The 20816-nt window shown below is 50.4% G+C and overlaps 1 protein-coding gene across 6 annotated transcripts in view; it reads left to right on the top strand.

Moving 5' to 3' along the window:
- Positions 1–20816, top strand: part of Prrc2b (proline rich coiled-coil 2B) — an 83653-nt gene that overhangs the window by 24811 nt on the left and 38026 nt on the right. For all 6 annotated transcript variants that reach the window (XM_085835018.1, XM_021183098.3, XM_085835017.1 and 3 more), the window contains exons 2-9: positions 6757–6925; positions 7429–7606; positions 9662–9764; positions 11721–11793; positions 15642–15785; positions 17784–18025; positions 18390–18511; positions 18868–19007. In XM_085835018.1, the coding sequence (XP_085691144.1) occupies positions 6811–6925; positions 7429–7606; positions 9662–9764; positions 11721–11793; positions 15642–15785; positions 17784–18025; positions 18390–18511; positions 18868–19007 (1117 nt within the window). In that variant the 5' untranslated portion in view covers positions 6757–6810. The remainder of the gene's footprint in view (positions 1–6756; positions 6926–7428; positions 7607–9661; positions 9765–11720; positions 11794–15641; positions 15786–17783; positions 18026–18389; positions 18512–18867; positions 19008–20816) is intronic.

Genomic DNA, 20816 nt, shown 5'->3' with positions numbered 1-20816 from the left:
CATTGTAGTTGGACTTTGGCTACTTTTGGTTCGTTCTTTCACCCTTTCAATCCCTAGCACTAGATAGAGAAAAAGGAAGGAGATCCCTGGGTAAGGTCAGGGGTTGGAAAGGGGGAGGCATTATCATTAGACTCCTTCCTGCTGATTGGGACGTTCAGTTCCTTGGGGGGAAAGTTTCTTCTTGTTTCTTCTTTGCGCAGTACTACTTAACAAACTGTGACCAACAGCAACGAACCAACATTTATGTACCCTCTGAAGTCTACCGAATGCAAACCGGCACACACTTGCAGAAACTCTCTGCACCTGGCAGAATCACCCCACCCCCCGCTAGAGCACAAGACAAGTCACGGTGGCTGTAGACAGTCTGGGGCAGCCACCTGCATCCCACACCTGGAATTAAAACAAAAACATATTCTTTTTTTTTTTTTTTTTTTTTTTGTTTTTGTTTTTGTTTTTGTTTTTTCGAGACAGGGTTTCTCTGTGTAGCCCTGGCTGTCCTGGAACTCACTTTGTAGACCAGGCTGGCCTCGAACTCAGAAATCCGCCTGCCTCTGCCTCCCGAGTGCTGGGATTAAAGGCGTGCGCCACCACGCCCGGCTTTTTTTTTTTTTTTAAAGATTTATTTATTTATTATATGTAAGTACACTGTAGCTATCTTCAGACACTCCAGAAGAGGGAGTCAGATCTCGTTACGGATGGTTGTGAGCCACCATGTGGTTGCTGGGATTTGAACTCCTGACCTTCGGAAGAGCAGTCGGGTGCTCTTACCCACTGAGCCATCTCACCAGCCCCCAAAAACATATTCTTACAATATTTTTGTTTTTAAAGAAACCAGAGGGCTGGTGAGATGGCTCAGTGGGTAAGAGCACCCGACTGCTCTTCCGAAGGTCTAGAGTTCCAATCCCAGCAACCACATGGTGGCTCACAACCATCCATAACAAGATCTGGCGCCCTCTTCTGGAGTGTCTGAAGACAGCTACAGTGTACTTACATATAATAAATAAATAAATCTTTAAAAAAAAAAAGAATCCAGAATTGTCACTACAGACCATCACCGCCCAGATGTTTTAGATCCTCAAGAGGGGCCTGTGCCTCTCTCCTGCAGTGCTGGGATTTGCTCGTGCTTTTCTGATTTTCCGATTCCTTGAGGGTGGGGGATGGGCAACCCCTAGCCTCTCTGGTGAGTACCAGGCAGGCATCCTGAGGGTGCTGTCACCTGGTCAGTGCCAGATCAGAGATGACTCTGCTCATAAAGGCAGTTGCTGTCAAGCCTGAAGACCCGAGTTTAGTCCCTGGATCCCACTTGATGGAGGGAGAGACCTGAGCCTGTGAGTTGTCCTCTGGCACAGGATATATTTACCTTAGTGGGGCAGTGGTGCCATACATGGTTAATCCCAGCAAGAGGCAGGTGGATCTCTATGAGTTCAAAGCCAGCCTGGTCTACAGAGTGGGTTGCAAGGACAGCTAGGGTTACACAGAGAAACCCTGTCTGGAAAAAAAAAATCAAACCCAGTTATGCGCACAAGAATGGCCGCAAAGGCTCCTCGCTCCCTTCTCACCAATGTCCATTTTGGTTTTGTTCTTTCCCTTTTTTTGGACATAGGTCTCACTGCGTGGCTCAGTTTTTAATTAATAATTCATCTGAGTTTAAGCCAATGCTGCTAAGTCTAGTGCTGCACTGTGTGGCTGGGAAGAGGTGCTGGGCATCCTTCTCACTGGTCACTGTGGTCAGGGACCACAGGAGTGTGGCTGCCATTTAGTGTGTGTCCCTCTGCCAAGGCCAGAGATGGTGGCATGCCCCTAAGCTGATGGTGAGGCGGGGCTGTGTCTAGTTTGCCCTTTGTTGTGCCCAGGTTTGGCCTTGTGTAGGGTTAGCATGTGCATGTGATAGCTTCTGATTTGTGGTAACTTATTATACATATTGAGTGGCTTGAAACCCAGATCTCTGCTTCTGTGTGCCTGAGCTGTGTCTCCCAGGCCTAAAGCCAGGCTATTCGTGCGTGCATGCATGCGTGAGCCCTGAAGGCTCTAGGGCAGAATCCCTTTCCTTGGGCCCTGCCTCCTGCAACTCAGTCCTTTCCTTTGTCTTCCAAACTACCTCCACCCTCCCACCTCACTGACTGACCCTGTTGTAGGACCCTGCATTGGGCGTTTCACTCTGTGCAAACTGGTTTGCCATCCCCAGGACCTTAGCTTAGTCACATCTACAGCATCCCTTTGCTGGCGGGCTCTGGGAGTGAGTACTCTTGTTCTTGGTCTAGGGACCATGTAACATTGGACAGACTTAGCCACAGTCCCTGTTTGTAATCCATCTTGCTGCCTCATGACAGGTCTCCACTCCACCCTTACCCTTTGCATTTATATTTCTTTGAAACAAATATTATTTAAAAAAAAAAACCTACCATTTTAGGCTTGAGGGTACAAAGATGGCTACTGCCATGCCTGTGTTTCAGATTGGAAGCTGCCCTGTCCCATTGCACGGTGAGCATTGGGCTTGTGTTCAGGGTAAGGCATATATGTGCATTCTATGTTCTTTTTATTTATTTTTTATTTTTTATTTATTTATTTTTTTTTTTTTTGGTTTTTTTGAGACAGGGTTTCTCTGTGTAGCCCTGGCTGTCCTGGCACTCACTTTGTAGACCAGGCTGGCCTCGAACTCAGAAATCCGCCTGCCTCTGCCTCCCGAGTGCTGGGATTAAAGGCGTGTGCCACCACGCCCGGCTTATGTTCTTTTTATAACAGCTTTAGTTATTTATATGTGTGTGTGTGTGGCTATGTGTGCCTGCAGGAATTTGTGTGCACTGCTTGTGTGCAGATGCCCTGGGGCCAGAAAATGGTGATTCCAAGCCACCAGGCGGGTGCTGGGAACTGAGTGTGATCATCTGCCAGAGCAGTTAGCACACTTAGCCACCTGGGCTGTCAACTCAAGTGTTTTATGTTTGTTTTATTTTCGGATTTTTTGTTTGTTTGTGTTTGTTTCAGGACAGAGTTTCTTTGTGTAGCCCTGGCTGTCCTGGGCCTTGCTTTGCAGACCAGGCTAATGCTGAAGTCTCACTCTCCCGCCTCTGCGTTGTGGGGAGTGTGGAATGCAGCTCCGGGGATGCCTGTTGTGGCTGCTTTATTGGGTTCTTACTTCCAACGCCAAACACTAGCTAGCTAGAAGAGAAAGGTTAGAGAGGAAGGGGCATAGACCTCTTCCTGCTGCTTGGGGCTTTGGGTTTCTCGGGGGCAAGTCCAGTCTTCGTTGTCAGGATGTCTCCAACGTCTCCTCTTGCTCAGGAGCACTTGACAGACTGCAACCGCCGCCTTCACCACAGGCCCCCTCGGTTCTCTCACACTCTCTCCAGAGTGCCCAGAATCAAACCATCTGTAGCTTGCAAAGATCATAGTTAGGGGAGTGGACAAACTGAAGCAGCCCCATATGCCATACCTGAGATTAAAACAGAAACATAGTCACATAACTGGGATTTTAAAGAAACCAAAACTTTCCCTATAGATACCTGACTACTGGGAATTTCTGTCCAAGCCATTCTTCTGCCTCAGATTGTTATTTTGAGTTGACACCAGTGTGTAATCCTACCCAGTTTATAAGGAAGTGGACTTTTGGGGGCTTTTATTTTATGTGGATGAGTGTTTAGCTTGTATGTTTGTCTGTGTATTGTGTGTGTGTGTGCGCCTGGTGTTGGTGGAGTCCAGAAAAGGGTATTGGATTCCCCTGGAACTGCGGTTACAGCTGATTTGAGCCCCCATGTGTTGGGATTCAAACCTGGGTCCTTTGGCAGAGCCGTCAGCAACCACCGAACCATGCCTGCAACCCGCACAACTTTATTTTTGGCAAGGCAGTTGTCTCTTTTTCTGGAATGTGATCTGGCATCTCGGTGTGTGTGCAGTGTGCAGCGGTTAGATCTGGGTGGCTCGCAGGCCCATCACTGCAGACATGGTTGTTTATTTGGGTAGAACTGTCCATACACTCTACCTGCTGTTCTGAAGTACTCCACTAATCGCTGTCCACCCTGACTTTCCTGTTCCACTCTGTTCAGACCTCCAACCCAGCAGTCTTCCCTCCCTCCCCTCTCCTTCCCTTTGACCCTCCCCATTTCCCAGTGTCTGGTTGGTGCTGTTTTTCTGTCTGTTTCTTGGAGATCAACTTTTTAAAAACTTAATGTGTTTATTTTACACATGCATTATGTGTAAAATTCAGAGGACCACTTGTGGGAGTTTGTTTTTTCCACCCTGAGAGCTCTGGGGATAGAACTCAGGTTGTCAGGCACAGTAGTAGCAGGCACTATCTCACCTCCATGTGTAAGTTACCATATGTGGAGTGTGTCTTTTGGCAACATGATGCTCAAGTGAAGATTGCAGTTAGCTTCATTTTTTGTTTCTCTTTTTTTTTTTTTTTTTCCTTTTTTTATGGCTAGGTAATGTTCCATGTACACTTCTGTTCATCTGCCCACAGACCCTGGTTGACTGTGTGAGTATTGACTGTTGTGACTAGAGCTGTCCAGACATGGCGGTGCAGCTGTGTCTTCGCATCTGCATAAGTCCTCAGGAGCGCTCACACTTACACCTCCACACTCCGCCTCCGTGCTTTTCTCGTTCATGGCAACTGTTAGTTCTTTGTGCCATCTCCAACATTTGGGGTTCTCCCTTCTCTTCTTGGTGATTAGCAACTGTGACTGGGGTGACATTGTGTCCCTCGAACATCATGGAGACTTTTGAGTCAGCATATACTTGAGGCTCTGTGAAATGCTAGTTATTCTGAAGTGGCTCCGACCCGGGCCTGGGGGAAGAATGTGGTTGGCGGGACAGATAGTGCTCATCCACAGAGGTTTAGGAGAGGGAGATCTGACCTGTGGGTCAGCCCCCTCATGGTCCCAGGTACTGACTGCTCCTGATGCTCAGTGATCCGGGGCTGGGGTTCTCGCTGATCGCGGGCCAGTGAGCACTGGAAGTTTCTGGCCATGCGCTGTAAAGTTCTCCAGGACTCCATAGTTGTTTGCGTACTTGGGCTTGGCCCTGAGTGGGTCTGATGCTGAGTCCATTCGATTTTGGAGAGCCTGGTGTTGCTGGACCTCTCCTCCACCATAGCTGTGGGCTACGATTTGAGTGAGGAAGGGAATTACTACACAGCCAGGGTGGCTGTGGCTGCGTCTAGAGGAAGGGCGACTGTGTCTTTCCGTGGGGGAGAGTGCCAAGGTGGCCAGAGGGCTGTCCTTATACGTGAGTTCCAGCCTTTCATGTGCATTGTTTTTTAAGATTTATTTCTTTTGTGTATGTTGAGTACACTGTTGCTCTCTTCAGACACACCAGAAGAGGGCATCGGATCCCATTACAGATGGTTGTGAGCCACCATGTGGTAGCTGGGAATTGAACTCAGGACCTCTGGAAGAGCAGTCAGTGCTCTTAACCGCTGAGCCATCTCTCCTGCTCTCTATGTGCATTTTTAAAGTTAAGATTAGTGTGTGTGTGTGTGTGTGTGTACAGATGCCATGGTATACATGTGGAGGTCAGAGAACAACAACTTCCAGGGGTCACTTCTGTCCTGCCACTGTGGGTTCCGAGCTTTGTGGGTTCAGCAAATGCCTTTATTGCACTAAGCTGTGTCTGCAGCTCCCACATCCCCCCACCCCTCGCTCCTCCGATTTTCAAGGCAGTTTTACTGTGTAGTCCTGGTTGTCCTGGAACTCACAGAGTTTCACCTGCCTGTCCTTGCTGGCTGGGATAAAGGTGTGCACTACCACCTCCTGCCTCACATGCAGGTCTTCAGGGCATTTCCTGGTACACATTGTGCGTTCACACACTCTTGCAGCACCTGGCCAGGTCTGCTTTGTGCCAGAGCTGACACCTGCGCCTTTGATGTGTCAGGAGACTGGGCTCCATCCACACAGATGTGACATCAGTGGCTCTGTCTCAGCTTTTGTTTTGTGTGCCTGTTGTAATTGAGTGTTGCTTCTCTTGCTCCTTAGTCTGAGGCCATGGTGTACAGATCTATCTTAGGCACCGTCTTACTGGGTGCCAGATGCCTCCCAGAAACACTGATGTATTCTAGCCCAGGTAGCTTTAGGACAGACTCACAGGGCTGCAGATTCACTATGACAGCTGCCTCCCTCTCCCTTTTCTTAGTCACCCAGTGAGGCCATTAAGGACGTGTGACTGTGATACTCGGTGGATACGCTTGCTTTGTGTTCCATACTTTGCTTCCAGGGTTAGGAAGTCATGGTCTTTGTACAGGCTTCAAGTTGAGCATCTCTAGTTAAGGCTGATGTAGAGAAGGAAGACGGTGGTGAAGGTTGCTCTTGGTCTCCGTTTCATTGAGCAGAGCTCATTGATGTGGATGGGCACTTGGTGTTGAAATGAATGAATGAATGAATGAATGAGTGAATGAGTGAATGGGTGAATTAAGAGTAGACAAGGAGAATGCTGATAGACATATTGAAAGGGTAGAAGCTTCCAATGTTTTGAGGTTTTGTCTTAGTGGAGGCGGGTGCTGGTTTAGTTTATCATAGCCACCCCGCTCTGTTGCATGGCTGCTGTTTCTCCAGCCTTTCTTACCAGCAAGTCTTGAGTTGGGGGTGGGGTAGCCCAGGCTATCTGCAGAGCAGGCCACCTGGAGGGAGCACCTGTGGATGAACGCTGGGGACATTTTCCTTGGGACAGTCCCTGGCTGTCTTTACATCTTCAGCATGTCCGAGATTCCTGACGGATCTGCTCCTCTGAATTGTGATTGGTGACTGACCTCCCCTTTCCATTTCAAAGGCAAATCGGGAGCGGTGCCGAGAAAATTTCCTTACTAGATGACATTTCATCGCAATGTCCGATCGTTTGGGGCAAATAACCCAGGGCAAGGATGGGAAAAGCAAGTACTCGACTCTCAGCCTGTTTGACAAGTATAAAGGGAGGTCAGTAGGCGCTGTCAGGTCCTCAGGTAAGGCCCAGCCGAAGGCCCCTCTTGCATTCTTTGCTTCCGTCCCTTGTAAGATGGCCAGGCCCACCAGGCACTTGTGCCCCTAGCCAGTTTTGGCAGGCAGGTGGGGTGACGGCGTTTGCATAGCCTTCCCCCTCTCGGTTTCCTGGGTCTGACTTCATAGTGGAACAAGTGTAGGATTGGCTGCCACACACAAGGCCTTCCTGGGGGTTTTTGGGGCACAGCCAGGACCATGTCATATTGCAGGGGTGGTCACTGTGGGCTGAGCTTCCTGGGCCTGGCTCCACTGTGGCATGAGCTCCTGCAGCGGCCTCCTGCCAAGGTAGAATGTGCAGATCCCAGCAGTCCTTTGTCTCTAGTCTGGGGGAGGAGCTGTCAGAGGCTGGAGTGACTACCAAGCACTTGGCTTGGTTTGGCTTGGCTCCTTAGTCTGAGCAGTGGTGTGTATTCTGGCCTCTCCTCCTGTGAGGTGTGTGCTCTACCCCATGTTCTTTTCCTTGCAGTTATTCCTAGACATGGCTTACAGAGTCTCGGGAAAGTTGCCACAGCCCGGCGTATGCCACCGCCTGCAAACCTGCCAAGCCTGAAGTCTGAAAACAAAGGAAACGACCCCAACATCGTGATAGTTCCCAAGGACGGGACAGGATGGGCCAACAAGCAGGACCAGCAAGACCCAAAGAGGTGAGCCACAGGAGCAGGGTGACTGGGTAGGCTGGGCTGTCACGGTGCCCCGCACCTCTGCTCTGTGAGCTGCAGGTGTGGCCGTGCAGAGGGAGGACTGGGAGTAAGAGTGTGGACAGGCCTCGGGGCTCTGCGCTCGTTGCTTGCCGTTGTTTGGTTGTTGGGCCTCTGAGTGATTACTGAGTAGCATTTCTTTGGATAACCATATCCCCAAGGTAATGTGTACAGTGATGGAGACCAGTCCCTAGAGGACCACTAGGTGGGGGCAGGGGCCTTCTGTGCTCCATGTTAGGAGATCGTAGCTTGGCAGCGACAGCCTTAGGAGACCCAAGTCCTGTGCCGTGTGCCTCAGAGAGCCAGCACAAGCTCCTCAGATGATAGCCTTTGATAGCCTTCTGGGTTCTTGGCGTCTCTGTCTGAATCAGGGAGGAAGCCATGTTCTGGGAGGGGCTCCAGAGGCAGGACCCTCCTGGTAGAGCTTGCTACTGGGTCCTGGGCTATTTAAACAGTTTTCAGTCAGGATAGTGGTGCACACCTTTAACCCCAACACTCAGGAGGCAGAGACAATCATATCTCTATAAGTTTGAGGCTAGCCTGGTCTGCATAGTCAATTCCAGGCTAGTCAGGGCTACTTGGCGAGACACTGTCTCAAACAAAAACAAAACAAGAAATATTGTTCAGTCAGTTTGTGAGGGGTGCTCTCTGTGGATTTGGGGGGCATATCACAACCGTCGGGGTTGTTGTTTCTAGTCAGGTGATTCGTGATTTGCTGGGACTTCTGTACCTGAGGGTTCCACCTTCAAGGAAACCTAGTCCTTAGCTCCAGGGTTGGCCACCAGGGCACTGTGGTGGATAGTAGCCTGGTGCAGAGGACATGCAGGTGTCAGCTGTTGTCATCGTCCATTTGAATGGTACCTACCAGCTCTGTGGTAAGAAAGCTGTGCGACACTGGAGTGGAATTGCAGAGCCTCTGCTTCTGGGCTGCATAGAGGAGGCCACAGAGTGCCACCCCGCTTCTTTGGTCTCCCAGCAGTGGCAGAGGCAGTGCCAGACCCCTGCTGAAGGCCTCGTGTTGAGGAGGGAATGAAAGGGGGCAGGTGAGGCTCCCCATCCCTGGCCTGCTCTCCCATGGGGACGTGGAGCCTAGGTTTGGGGGTACAGAGGTGTGCTACTACCTGGAGGCCTCAGTTTGTCATTTTTGTGACTGGTGAGTGTCTGGGGTTAGGTTGTCAGTGCGTCTGTGGACTTTGCCCATCAGCTGAGCCCCTGGCAATGGCTGATAATCGCCGAGTGGGCTGTCAAGTGCAAGGCTCTACTGCGGCTGAGCGGAAGGCTCCACACCACCCTTCCTGTTCCTCAGACAGTGGGCACACGCTGCAGCCTGTGTGGAGGTAGTTGCTGATAGCTTGGTCTGACAGCTTCATCCCTGTGATCGTTCGACTGGGTAACTCACAGAGAATACCCAGAGACCTGTGCCTGTGTGCGTCTAAACTGCTGCAGTTCTGTCTGTAATGGGGAAGAAAGAGGAGCAGGAACTAATTAACTTATGGCCAGTCATCATTAAAGGAATCTTCTATATAAAAAGAGCTCTATTAGACCGAGAGAAGAGACTGTGGAATCATATGCATGGGCTATCTTGTGTTAAAAATATTACACGAACATATGTATACGGAAATCTGTGGGAATCGGAGCTTATGTATGGGGGATGAGATGGTAATGTCTGTTATTTATATTTATAAACTTATTTTTATTGAGTGCAGGCATATGCTGAGGCAAGATAGAAATCTGTCAGTTGTCAAAGCATTTGCTCCGAGTGGGTGGAGAGGAGCTCCGGCCCTCACCGCAGTGACTCAGTTTCTCCAGTGACAGCTCTTCTTTTGCTTCCTTCAAGCTCATTTGACAACTATCAGAAGCAAGCAGCAGACTGCCCCATGTCCTGGGCAGTGTCACCGAGTCAGCCTAGGACATGGGTCACTGTCTGGTCACTGTCACTGTTGAGGCAGGCAGAGGCCCTGCGCAGAGGCTGACCCTCCCGTGCATCCTGCCCTTTTCTAGTTCCAGTGTGACGGCCTCTCAGCCGCCGGAGTCGCAGCCGCAGCCGGGTTTGCAGAAATCTGTCTCCAATTTGCAGAAACCGACACAGTCTATCAGTCAGGAGGTAGGTGCTGGGCCCCCGTCCTCACATCCCCAGGCAGTCCTGATGCTATTTGGAAAAAGACAGGTTCTTGGCCTGGGTAAAGCTTGGGCTGAGCGCAGGCAGCTGGGCACTTCCTGATGTGTTCTGTGGACACCCGTCCTGTGAGCACAGGAAGTGTCAGCTGCAGAAACAGCCCATTCTCTGGTCTGGTGTGTTCGAAAACACAACCAGCTCGCTGTGATGCACCAACTTCTCTCCTCTCCTCTCCTCTTCTCTCCTCTTCTCTTCTCTTTTCTAGACAAGGTCTTACTGTGTGGCTGGCCTTAAGCTCACAGAAATCTGCTTGCCTTTGCCTTGCTTTTTTTTTTTTTAAATTTATTTATTATTATACATAGGTACACTAACTGACTTCAGACACAACAGAAGAGGGCATCAGATCTCATTACAAATGGTAGTGAGTCACCATGTGGTTGATGGGATTTGAACTCAGGACCTTCGGAAGAGCAGTCAGTGCTCTTACTCGCTGAGCCATCTCTCCAGCCCATGCCTAACTCTTACCAGCTGTCTTGACACTTTGATTTTGTATTGTCCCCTGGATACAAAGCTGTTGTCTGCCATGACTAGAAGAGTATGTGTCTGGGAGCCTTTGGCTTCTCCAGGACACCTCTCTCTTCTGCAGCGCTGAAACCCCCATGTCCATCCCATTCCTTGGCCTGTGACATCACAGTGCGGAGTTGACTTCCTGTTTCCCAGATTAAAAGCTAAGTGGGATTACTGCCCTGGTGCTTCAGATTTAGCTCTGCAGAGAGAGCTGGGAATGCACACTTGTGCCCTGGCCCTGGCTCTGGAACCTGGGTAGGTTCTTGGCAGTCACTGTAAGGAGGGCATGGGCTTTGCCAGCTTTGGCCATTGGAGGAAGGAGCCTGTCCCACATGGGTCATTTCATCTAGCCATTAACTCTTCTTAGAGGCTCTGGGGTTTTCTCACTTACTTGAGGGGGAAGGAAGAGGGTCAATGTCTTGGGGACTCTTAGAGGGTCTTGACAGCCCACTGCCTTTGAAATAGAAGTCACCATCCCCCGTTGGTGTCCTGGTAAGGACTGTGTCACCCTGAGGCTAATAGACACAGGTGTGTGCAGAGAGAATGGTGGCAGCCCTGGTGTCCCCTTGCTCATAAGATGTTGGGCATGTCCTGTGTAGTCCATCAAGAGACATCTGCAGGCTTGCCACAGAAGCCAGCAAAGAAGCCCTTGTGTTGTCTGTGCTTAGGGCTAGGCAGATAGAGCAGACATATTCTGCATGAGAAGCAGGTCTGGGCCCCATTGGGAATCTGACCAGACCCTTCCAGGGACATGGTGGGATTTTGCTTGGTTCATGGGTCTCTAGCCTTGTGAACTTTCATCAGAGCCTGCCTGTGGGGCCAAGGCCGAGACAGGCAAGTGTGGATGAGCAGAAGAGGAGACGACCTCTTGGGAGTCGGGCTGGGAGGACCAGCCTTGTTTCAGAATGGTTCTGCACAGTAATTTTCCTGGGCGTGTTCCACACTCACCAGTGGCCCAGATATGAGACATGTGCTGAAATCATGGTTGGAGTTTTGTCTCTGGAGCAAGACAGCACAACTCTGTGTGGGCACGGGACAGCCTGGCAGTGTTTGCAGAGTTCTGCATGCGGGTGGATGTGGGCATGCCCTCAGCCTTGCTCATCAAGCAGTGCTGCTCTGGGCCCCAGGCTCCTGACTCTGGCTGGGCCTGCTCTACTGAGAGCCCTGAAGGTGGCCAACTGTCCTCTGCATGAGGCTTGAGTCTAACATGCAACTCTCGCCCCACCCCCTCTTTTGTTTGTGGAGTTGAGGGTAGACCCTAGGCCTGAGCGTGCCAGGCCAGTGCTGTGCCGCTGAGCCCGGCCATGGCCAAGTGCCACATTCCAAGGCACAGCAGGTTGGCTGAGCTGGCTCTTCTTGTTTCCTTCCTTTTCTTAGAACACAAATTCAGTGCCAGGTGGACCAAAGTCATGGGCACAGCTGAGTGGAAAGCCAGTCGGACACGAAGGTGGTAAGTGGGTGCGGATGGTTTGGATGGGGTGGGTGGGCAGGAGGGATTGGTTCTTTCCTTAGATGAGGGACCCTAGAAGCTGCAGAACCTTTCACAAAAGCTAGTGTTGGTGGTGTGGTGTCCTTTGTGGTGCCAATTCTGTGATGGTTGGCCTCATTTGAGTTTAATATTGGTTACTGGAAGTGTTCTTCTATAGCTGGGCAGAGGAACCCCAACACGGGCCCTGATGGTCCTTCAGTCAGCTGCACTGCTCGGGGGTAATTACTGCCAGTGTCATGTTGCCACTGCTGCTTCTCCCTCACTGGCCTGGCACTAGCGCCGGCTTCAGGCATGCGTGCTGAGGAAGCCAGCAGTATGGGGATGCAGCAGACATGGAAGACATCCGCCCAAGCCTTTGGAGGATTGGGCGGGGTTGGCTACTGTCAGTGTCCTGGCTGGTAGGAAGGTCTGGAAAGGTCAGTCCACTGTGCGGCCACGGAGGTGAGGGCTAGCGTGCTGCACGATGAAGTGGTCAGAGTATTTTCGGTGGCTCAGGTAAACTGTGACTAGGTAGCTGTGTGCTTTAGATGAGTCCTGGGCACGTGGCACAGTCCCTGTGACCCTGGAGGTGAGACCAACGTCAGCAGGTAGGTTGCTTGTTTGTTTTAAGATTGATTTGTATTTATGTGTATGGATGTTTTGTCTGCATGTGTATCTGTCTGCATACCAGAAGAGGTCATCTGATCCTATGAGACTATAGTTACAGACGGTTGTGAGCCAACATGTGCTGGGAATTGAATTCAGGACCTCTGAAGGAGCAGTGTTCTTAATCACTGAGTCAACTCTCCAGCTCCCAGCAGGTGGTTTTGAGAGCACCATAAATTCAGAAGGCTACCTGAAGTGGTCTGGGTTTTCCACATTAGCTGGTGTACTTCTCTTCTTATGCTCATTGACGACCCAGCTCTGCAACCCTACCCGTGAGGGAGAGTGACAAGTTGACTGGTATAGCTCCTAAGTGGAATCTGATGTTGCTCTTTCTGTGGGGACACAGCCCTGGCAGCCGTGTTACTCTTGTCCTCTGCCCTGGGGTTACCTTCCCACTCCTATATGTCCCTGCAAGCCAGGGCTTTGCAACACCTGACTTCTGTTGGACATGGACGGCCAGCACAGAGGACATGTCTCTCTCCAGATCCGTTGTGGTGGAGAGGAAAGCCCATGTGTTAGAATGTTGTGTCCAGCATCTCCTGGGGCACTGGGCAGTCACAATGTGCATAGCTTCACTCTGGATAGGTGGCTCAGCCGCACACCATGTGAGCCCCTTGCTGGTGGAGGTGAGGTGACAGATGGGCATCAGGGAGGGCAGGCAACTGAGGTCCTCAGAAAGGCCGGTGGGGCAGCGACTGCGCTGTCAGTGGAGGCCCGGCGGTCTGTGTTTTCTATGAAGGTTAAGTGGTGAGTGTGTGTGCATGCTTCCAAACTCATCTGGGAATTCCGTGCTGCATGTAGGCAAGTAGTGTGTGTGCATATGTGTGCATGTGAAGATCAGAGGATGGTTTTGCTTGTCTTCCCTCATGAATGGTACATCTCATTTTTTGCAACAAGTCTTCTGGCTTGAAGCTCACTGTCTTAAATTACTTTCTGTTGCTGTGACATAACACCATGACCAAAAGTAACTTGGAGAGGAAAAGGTTGTTTTAGCTCACAGCCCATCACGAGTAGAAGTCTGTACAGGAACTCCAGGCTGGACTCTATCTGGAGGCAGGAACTGATGGGGAAGTCACAGAGGTATGCTGCTTACCGGCTCACTTCCCTGGCGATTCAGTTTGCTTTTTTTATATATGATCTGCCCAGGGAGAACACGGCCTTTGGTTGGCTGGGTCCCAGACATCAATCAGTAACCAAGAGAATGCCCCACAGAGGTGCCTGCAACCTTATGGAGGCATTTCATAATTAAGAATGCCTCTTCTCATTATAACTATATGTCATGGTGCTTGGTACTGATGTGTGTGTGTAAAAACGCAGGTGCATGTGTAGCACATTGCCCATATGTGGAGGTCACAGGTCAGCTTTCAGAAGTCAGTTCTCACCTTCCCCCTTGTTAAATGGGGGTCTCATTTCTTGTCATTGCATCCATGCACCAAGTCCTCTGGCCCAGGAGTTTCTGGATCATGGAGTCCGCCTCCTAGGGAGTGCCAAGACTACAGATCCCTGCCCTTTCACCCAGCTTTTCACATAGATGCTAGGGATCTTAGCTCGATTCATTAGGCTTGCATTGTAAGTGCTAGGACAGAGATCAAAGGTGTGTGCCCTTCCCCCTGGTGTGGCCTGCTCTGATTACCTTGCTTGCCAGTATTGGGTGACAAATGTAAAAGTGCTGAAATCTGAGGGATACTAGTGTGCAGGTGTAGGGTTGAGTTACTTGTCATAGTTTTGTTTTTTGTTGCTGTGATAAAAGGAAGGAAGGAAGGGAGAGTTTAATTTACAATTCTAGTTTATGGTGCATCATTATTGGGAAGTGAAAATGTCAGGCATTTTAGCAGTCAATGTCAAAATTGGAGCAATGAATGAATGCATGCATGCATACTAGTGTTCAGCTTGCTTTCCACTCTTAAACATCCACAACTCTATGCCTAGGGAGTGGTGCTGCCCACAGTGGGTGGGAACTTCCACCCAATTAACATTATCAAAAGTATCCCCCACAGACATCCCCATTAGCCAATATGATCCAAACAGTCCTTCCTTGAGACTCCTTTCCCAGGTGGCTATAGAGCAGTGGTTCTCACCTTCCTAATGCCATGATTTTATTTTTAATACAGTTCCTCTTATAGTGATCCCTCAGCCATAAAATTATTTTCATTGTTACTTTTTTTTTTTTTTTTTTGGTTTTTCGAGACAGGGTTTCTCTGCAGCCCTGTCTGTCCTAGAACTCACTCTGTAGACTTGAACTCAGAAATTCGCCTGCCTCTGCCTCCCAAGTGCTGGGATTAAAGGCCTGCGCCACCAAGCTGGCTCATTGCTACTTTATAACTATGATTTTGCTACTGTTATGAATCATGATGTAAATGTCTGATTTACCTGTGACCCCTGGGAAAGGCTTGTTCAGCCCTCAAAGCTGGAGAGCCTCTGTTCTAGAGTGTCAGGTGACAGCTAACCCCAGCCACCTACCTTTTCTCAGTTTTGCCAGTAGAGCGTGAGTTTGCCCGATGCTGTCACTTGGCAGGCTGTTCTCACCCAGCCTTGCCACTGCTGCAGTGACCTGACCCTTTCCCTGTGCACAGCAGTTTCAGTCAGCAGGTGCCTATGTATTGTACTGAAAACCTAGGGGTGTGGCTATAACAGGGCAGTGGTATCCCTCAGTGCAGTAGTGTGGTACACAGCATGGGCTGTGAGAGCACTAGTCCTTAAAAGGCCATTCTCCTCTGTTAATCCAGGAAGAGATGGAATCTGTGTGTCAGGAGTGGAGTTACAATGTTAAAACAGGGCTGTTCCTTCTAAGGGGGTTCTGGTTGAGCAGTGAGTGACAGCTGAAGAGAGAAATGGTCTTGGGGTTACATCAGGACCACACTTGGCTTGGCAGGGCTGGAGAAGGTTGGGAGGTGAGTCTCAGAACTCAACAGCCACAGCTTTATTGGGTGTCTGATGCTGCCCCTCATGAAGCAGTCTTACTACCCTAAGCAGACGCAAGTACCCGGTGATTTCCTGTCCCCTTATCCTGTGTGAGCACCTGCCAGCTCCTGGGAACAGCTAAGGGAGTCGTTGTCACTGCCTGGCAGTACAGATGCCCACCTAGCCAGGCCACATGGGGCTAGGAAAGCAGCGACACTTGGCTGTCTCACCAGCTCCCTGTATCTTCTCTGCCTCTCCTGCAGGTTTAAGGGGCTCAAGCCGACTGTTATCCTTCTCTCCCGAGGAATTTCCGACGCTGAAAGCAGCTGGAGGGCAGGACAAGGCTGGCAAAGAAAAGGGCGCCTTAGATCTGTCGTATGGGCCAGGACCAAGCCTCCGCCCTCAGAGTGAGTGGAGGGCAGTGCTGTCCTCAGGTCCTGCTGGGCACCAGACCCCTTGCTATCTACCCTTGCACGTGTCCCCAGCTGCCTGGGCCTAGGTGTCAGAGCATGGACACAGGTAGCTGCTTGACATGTTTGTCCTGACTGCCTCTATCTGTTCTGTTCCTCACCTCTGGCTCGCTCCCTCTCGCTGAGCTGAGTCTTGCCACTTGTCCATTTATCATCCTTTACTCCACTAAGCTGGCTTCTGCTTCGTGGATACATGCAGGGTGCAGCTAACTTGATCAAGTCCCTGGTTCCATAGCCTGTTCCCATGTTCCTCCACATACTGACTGTCACTCAAAGAGCGTGTCAGTCTGGCTTTCACCCTTCCCCAGCATGTCAGACTTGACCAGGTGAATCTGCAGCAGCCAGTACTGTTGCGCCCTCTGGTGCCAGGGATTGGGGCAGGCTTGCTGTGGGGGCCTTGCCAGCAGGCCTCCCTTGAGGGTCTCCTGTTTAAGAGCTGGATTTTCTGCCAGGCCTGATCAAGGAAGCTGAACTTGTTCAGCTCTTGAATTCAAGGATCTGCCTGTATTGTTCGGTCATGAGGCCTCTTCTGTTGATGGTACTGACGGCAAGTCGGAGGCACTGTCCTGAAGCCACTCTGGCAAAACAGTGACTTTGCCGAATGTGCACACTGCTGAGGGGCTGGTCAGTGTTAGGGGAGCCCTGCTGTGACTGAGATGGGTCACCCCGGGGGCTAAAGTGTGGAAACAGAACCAGCTTCTAGATCTTCCCTCTCCTGAGAAGGTGAGAAGCAGATGGCCTGAGGGTGTTCCTGGCTTCCCAGGAGGGCGGCAGAACAGAAGCAGCCTGGCCGCCTGGCCCTCCCTCGGGCTGCCGGCCTTTTTTCTTGGTGGTAGTGAGCGCTAGGTCCTTTCCTGTTTCAGCTTCTAACCGGAAGTGGATGGAGAGGAGTCTGGATTCATTCCTGTCTGGCCCCACAGTCCTGCTAGATGCAGTGGGGCCACAGGAGTTACCTGCAGTGACAGTTTAGAGATGCACTGAGGACAAATAAATATCCACTGGGGAAGCAGGCGTGGTCACACCTGGGATTTATGCCTCCTTTTGCAATTGATTTATCAATTAACCCTAAGTGTGCGTAAGGAAAGTCAGTCTGGCCAAGCAGGGTGGTGCTTGCCTTTTAATCTCAGCACTCAGGAGACAGAGGCAGATGGATCGCTATGAGTTAGAGGCTAGCCTGGTCTAGAGAGAGAGAGAGAGAGAGAGAGAGAGAGAGAGAGAGAGAGAGAGAGAGAGAGAGAGAGAGAGAGAGAGAGAGCTTTAAGCCAGCCAGGAATATAGAGTGAGACCCTCACAAAAAAGAAAACCAGATTGTGTGGGTCTCTGAATGGGCTCAAGAAGCTGTCAGGTTTTTAAGTTTTTCAGACATTTCTTTGGTGTGTGTTTGTCAGGTAGGGAGCACACTTACTGTAGCATGCATGTGGAGGTCAGAGGGCAGCTTGTGGGAATTAGTTCTTCCCTTTTGCCACAGCAGTCCTGGGTCATCAGCTTGACAGCAGCCCACAAAAACACATCACCAGCTCCATCCTCGGGTTTTTACCTGTGAACTGTGTGCTCTGTGTATACCACATGTGGTCACAGGGTACCGATGTTCCAAACAGAGGCTCATGTGGACAGTCACACTAGCCTTGGTGGGTGGGGTAGTGCTGGCTGAAGGAGTGAGTCAGGCTGTCCTGGTGTCCCTGTGTTCTGCCCTCTGGGTGGTCTCAGCCAGTGGGAGCCAGTTCTCTTTCCTCCTGTGTCTCTGAAGTGGAACACATTTCTCAGACACAACCAACACCCCCTAAGAAGTTCTAGCTTCCTGCTCCCCACTTGCCTGACAACATTTGGGTTTCTTTTCTGTTTTCACTATGATATGGGGGTATTTTTTAAAGAAAGGGTGGTGTCCATTGCCCCTCAGAACCTTACAGTTTTCTTTTGTCCCCTTCCACTTCACAGATGTGACAAGCTGGAGGGAGGGCGGTGGGCGGAACATCATTTCTGCCGCCTCTCTGAGCGCCTCCCCAACAGAGCTGGGCAGCAGGAACGCCAGTGGGGCAGACGGAGCCCCTTCCTCGGCATGCACCAGCGATTCTAAGGAGCCCTCTCTCCGCCCAGCGCAGCCCAGCCGCAGAGGGGCCTCCCAGTTCATGGGTCACGGTTACCAGCCACCCACGTACCATGACATGCTCCCAGCGTTTGTAAGTACTCAGAGCATCCTGTCCATAACTGTAGGCTCCTGTTTGCCCCTCAGCCTGAGCTCTCTCAGGGTAGCAGACAGGGGCCGCTGTGGGTCCCGCTCCCTCTGGCCTTTCCCTGTCCACTGCCCCTGGCTTCTGCCCCTGCTGTTCAATGCCACTGTAGCTTTGGTTCTTTAGAAAAAGGGAAGACAGGGGTTCTCAGCCTTATTGGACCCAAGGCAGATGGGGCACTGTGATTCATTACAAAGCTCTCCACTCTTTCCTGTTCCCGACCCCTCCTTTTCCACTTTCCAAAGTGAATTCTCATTTACCATGTAATTGGAGCCATCATTACAAAATCTCAGTCATTGATCCTGTATTTCAGATGTGTTCACCACAGTCATCAGAGAACCAGACTACGGTGGAACGAAGCTCTTTCCCCCTTCCTCAGCTCCGCCTGGAACCCCGTGTTCCTTTCAGACAGTTCCAGATGAACGACCAAGATGGGTAAGGCTGTGGCCCTGTGGCCGTGTGTGTCAGTGTGGGACAGTTCATGCATGAGTGCTCTGTGCTCTGGAGACTGGGGTGAGCGGCAGGACTTGGACCCAGCAAGGAGCGTAGTCTGCAGGGCTAACTCCTGCAGTGCAGGAGCCTGGCAGCACTGTGGTGGGGCTGGCAGTGAGCATGTGGTACTGTGGATGGAACTGAACCGTAGCAAGAATGTAATTGTTCACTGCAGGTTTCTTCTAAGGAAGTAGCTCAGATATTCACTCAGACACCAGAGGTGGAACTCGTTTTTGGAAAGTGACTGTTTGCACTTATAGGTTGACATGAGCCCATCATCTTTTTGTCTGTCTCACCAGGAAAGAAAGGCCAGGCGTGGCACGGCCAGTGCGCCCACTTAGGCAGCTGGTGGAGAGGGCACCACGGCCCACCATCATCAACGCAGAAAATCTGAAGGGCTTGGATGATCTGGACACTGATGCGGATGATGGGTGGGCAGGTGAGTGGTTGGAGGGCAGGCAGCCCTTATATACAGCCAGAGCAGAGGGCGCTCCCTGAGTGACTGGCGTCGTTTTTCGGTGTCTGCTTTTGATTGTAAAGCTCTGGGAGGCTGATACTTTATTTTTAAAAGAACTTTCTGTAGTTTACAGGCCTTTACAGGCCTGGCTAGAAATCATCCCATGCTGAGATGCAGCCCACATGTGCTAGACTGTGTGCTTACCCAGTCTAAAAATTCTTTTTTCTTAGGTTACATTTATTTATTTACTTGGGCTACATGTGTGTATGCATATGTGCTGTGTCCCAGCACACATGTGGGCAGAGGATGTCTTGTGGGAGTTGATTCTCTTTCCAATATGTGTGTCCTGGGGAGTCTAACTCAGGTCAGCCTTGGGGACAGGCACTTCCTTCACCTTCTAAGTTGTCTTGCTGTGACATGCCCTGCTGATTTTGAGCCAGGGTCTTGATCTGATCTTGACCTCTGTGTCTTGCTTCAGCCTTCTAAGCGCTAGGATTTCAGGTAAGAGGTACTCACCTATTTGGGGTTTTTTGGTTGTTTTTTGTTTTTTGTTTTTTGTTTTTTGTTTTTTTTTTTGATTTTTGAGACAAGGTTTCTCTGTGTATCCTTGGCTGTCCTGGAACTCACTTTGCAGTCCAACCCGGCCTTGAACTCACAGAGCTCTACCTGCCTCTGCCTCCTGAGTGCTGGGATCAAAGGTGTGTGACACAACCTCTTGTCAACATTCTTATGGGTGTATCTGTAGTTTCTGTTGCTCCTGTGACATACCAGTATATTGTGCTTTCTGTATCTGTTTAGAAGTCTCACTATGAGGATCTTAGGGTTCTAGAGAGAAGGCTTAGGTTCAGAGCACTCACTGGCTGCTCTATGGGAGTTCAGAACTTCCTGGAACTCAAAGGAGCCAGCACCTTTTCTGGCCTCTATATAGATGGGCAAAATACTCACAAACATTTAAAAAAAAAAAAAAAAACCAAAAAAATCAAATAACAAAGAAAAAAAAACCTAGCCCATGGTGGCACACACCTTTAATCCCAGCACTCAAGAGGCAGAGGCAGGTGGATCTCTGTGAGTTTGAGGCCAGCCTGGTATACATGTGAGATCCTGTCTCAGTAAAATGAAATAAAAATAAAAAACCAGGAACAAAAATAGGGTCAGGCTAGACTCCTGGCTAGAGAGAGAACGCATTGGTTTATAGAGACCCACTGCTCTGATAGAGGCCCTGGTTTTAATTCCCAGCACCCACAGCAGGTAGCTCACAATTACTAGTAACTCCAGTTCTGGGGACCTGAAGCTCACTCACCCTTGGACTCCTGCATGCATGTGCTACAGATAAATTCATGCAGGTACACACACATACATAATAAGTAATTAAAAAGAAAGAAGTGTGCATTATTCCGTAGGCTGGAGAGGTGGCTCCGTGGTCAGGAGTGCGTCCTATTGCAGAAGACTCCCCCGGGACGCCACCTCCAGGTGATCTGACGCCTTCTGGCCCACAGGGCACCGATGCACATGTGACATTTGCTCATGAAGATACTTGCATACACATGAGTAAAAATAAAACACAGTTCATAATTCACCTTTTGCATCCAATCCAGATATTCTTTGCCTCCCCTGGCAGTAGCGATGTTCCCTGGTGTCCAACCGTCCTGCTGCCTTTTCTGTGGGCCCACGCACTGTCCCTACTCACTAAGACTTTCTCTTGAGTTGGTCTGGCACCTTTGCCAAACACCAATCGACTGTGTAAATTCTTGCCTATTTCTCGATGACATTAATTCCGTGGACCTGTTTGTG

The sequence above is a fragment of the Mus caroli genome, unplaced genomic scaffold (assembly GCF_978045245.1).
Source record: "Mus caroli unplaced genomic scaffold, Mus_caroli_1 scaffold_2, whole genome shotgun sequence".
NCBI classification, from domain to species: Eukaryota; Metazoa; Chordata; class Mammalia; order Rodentia; family Muridae; genus Mus; species Mus caroli.
The sequence above is the reverse complement of the archived record's forward strand: the minus strand, read 5'-3'. Positions and strand labels throughout refer to the sequence as shown.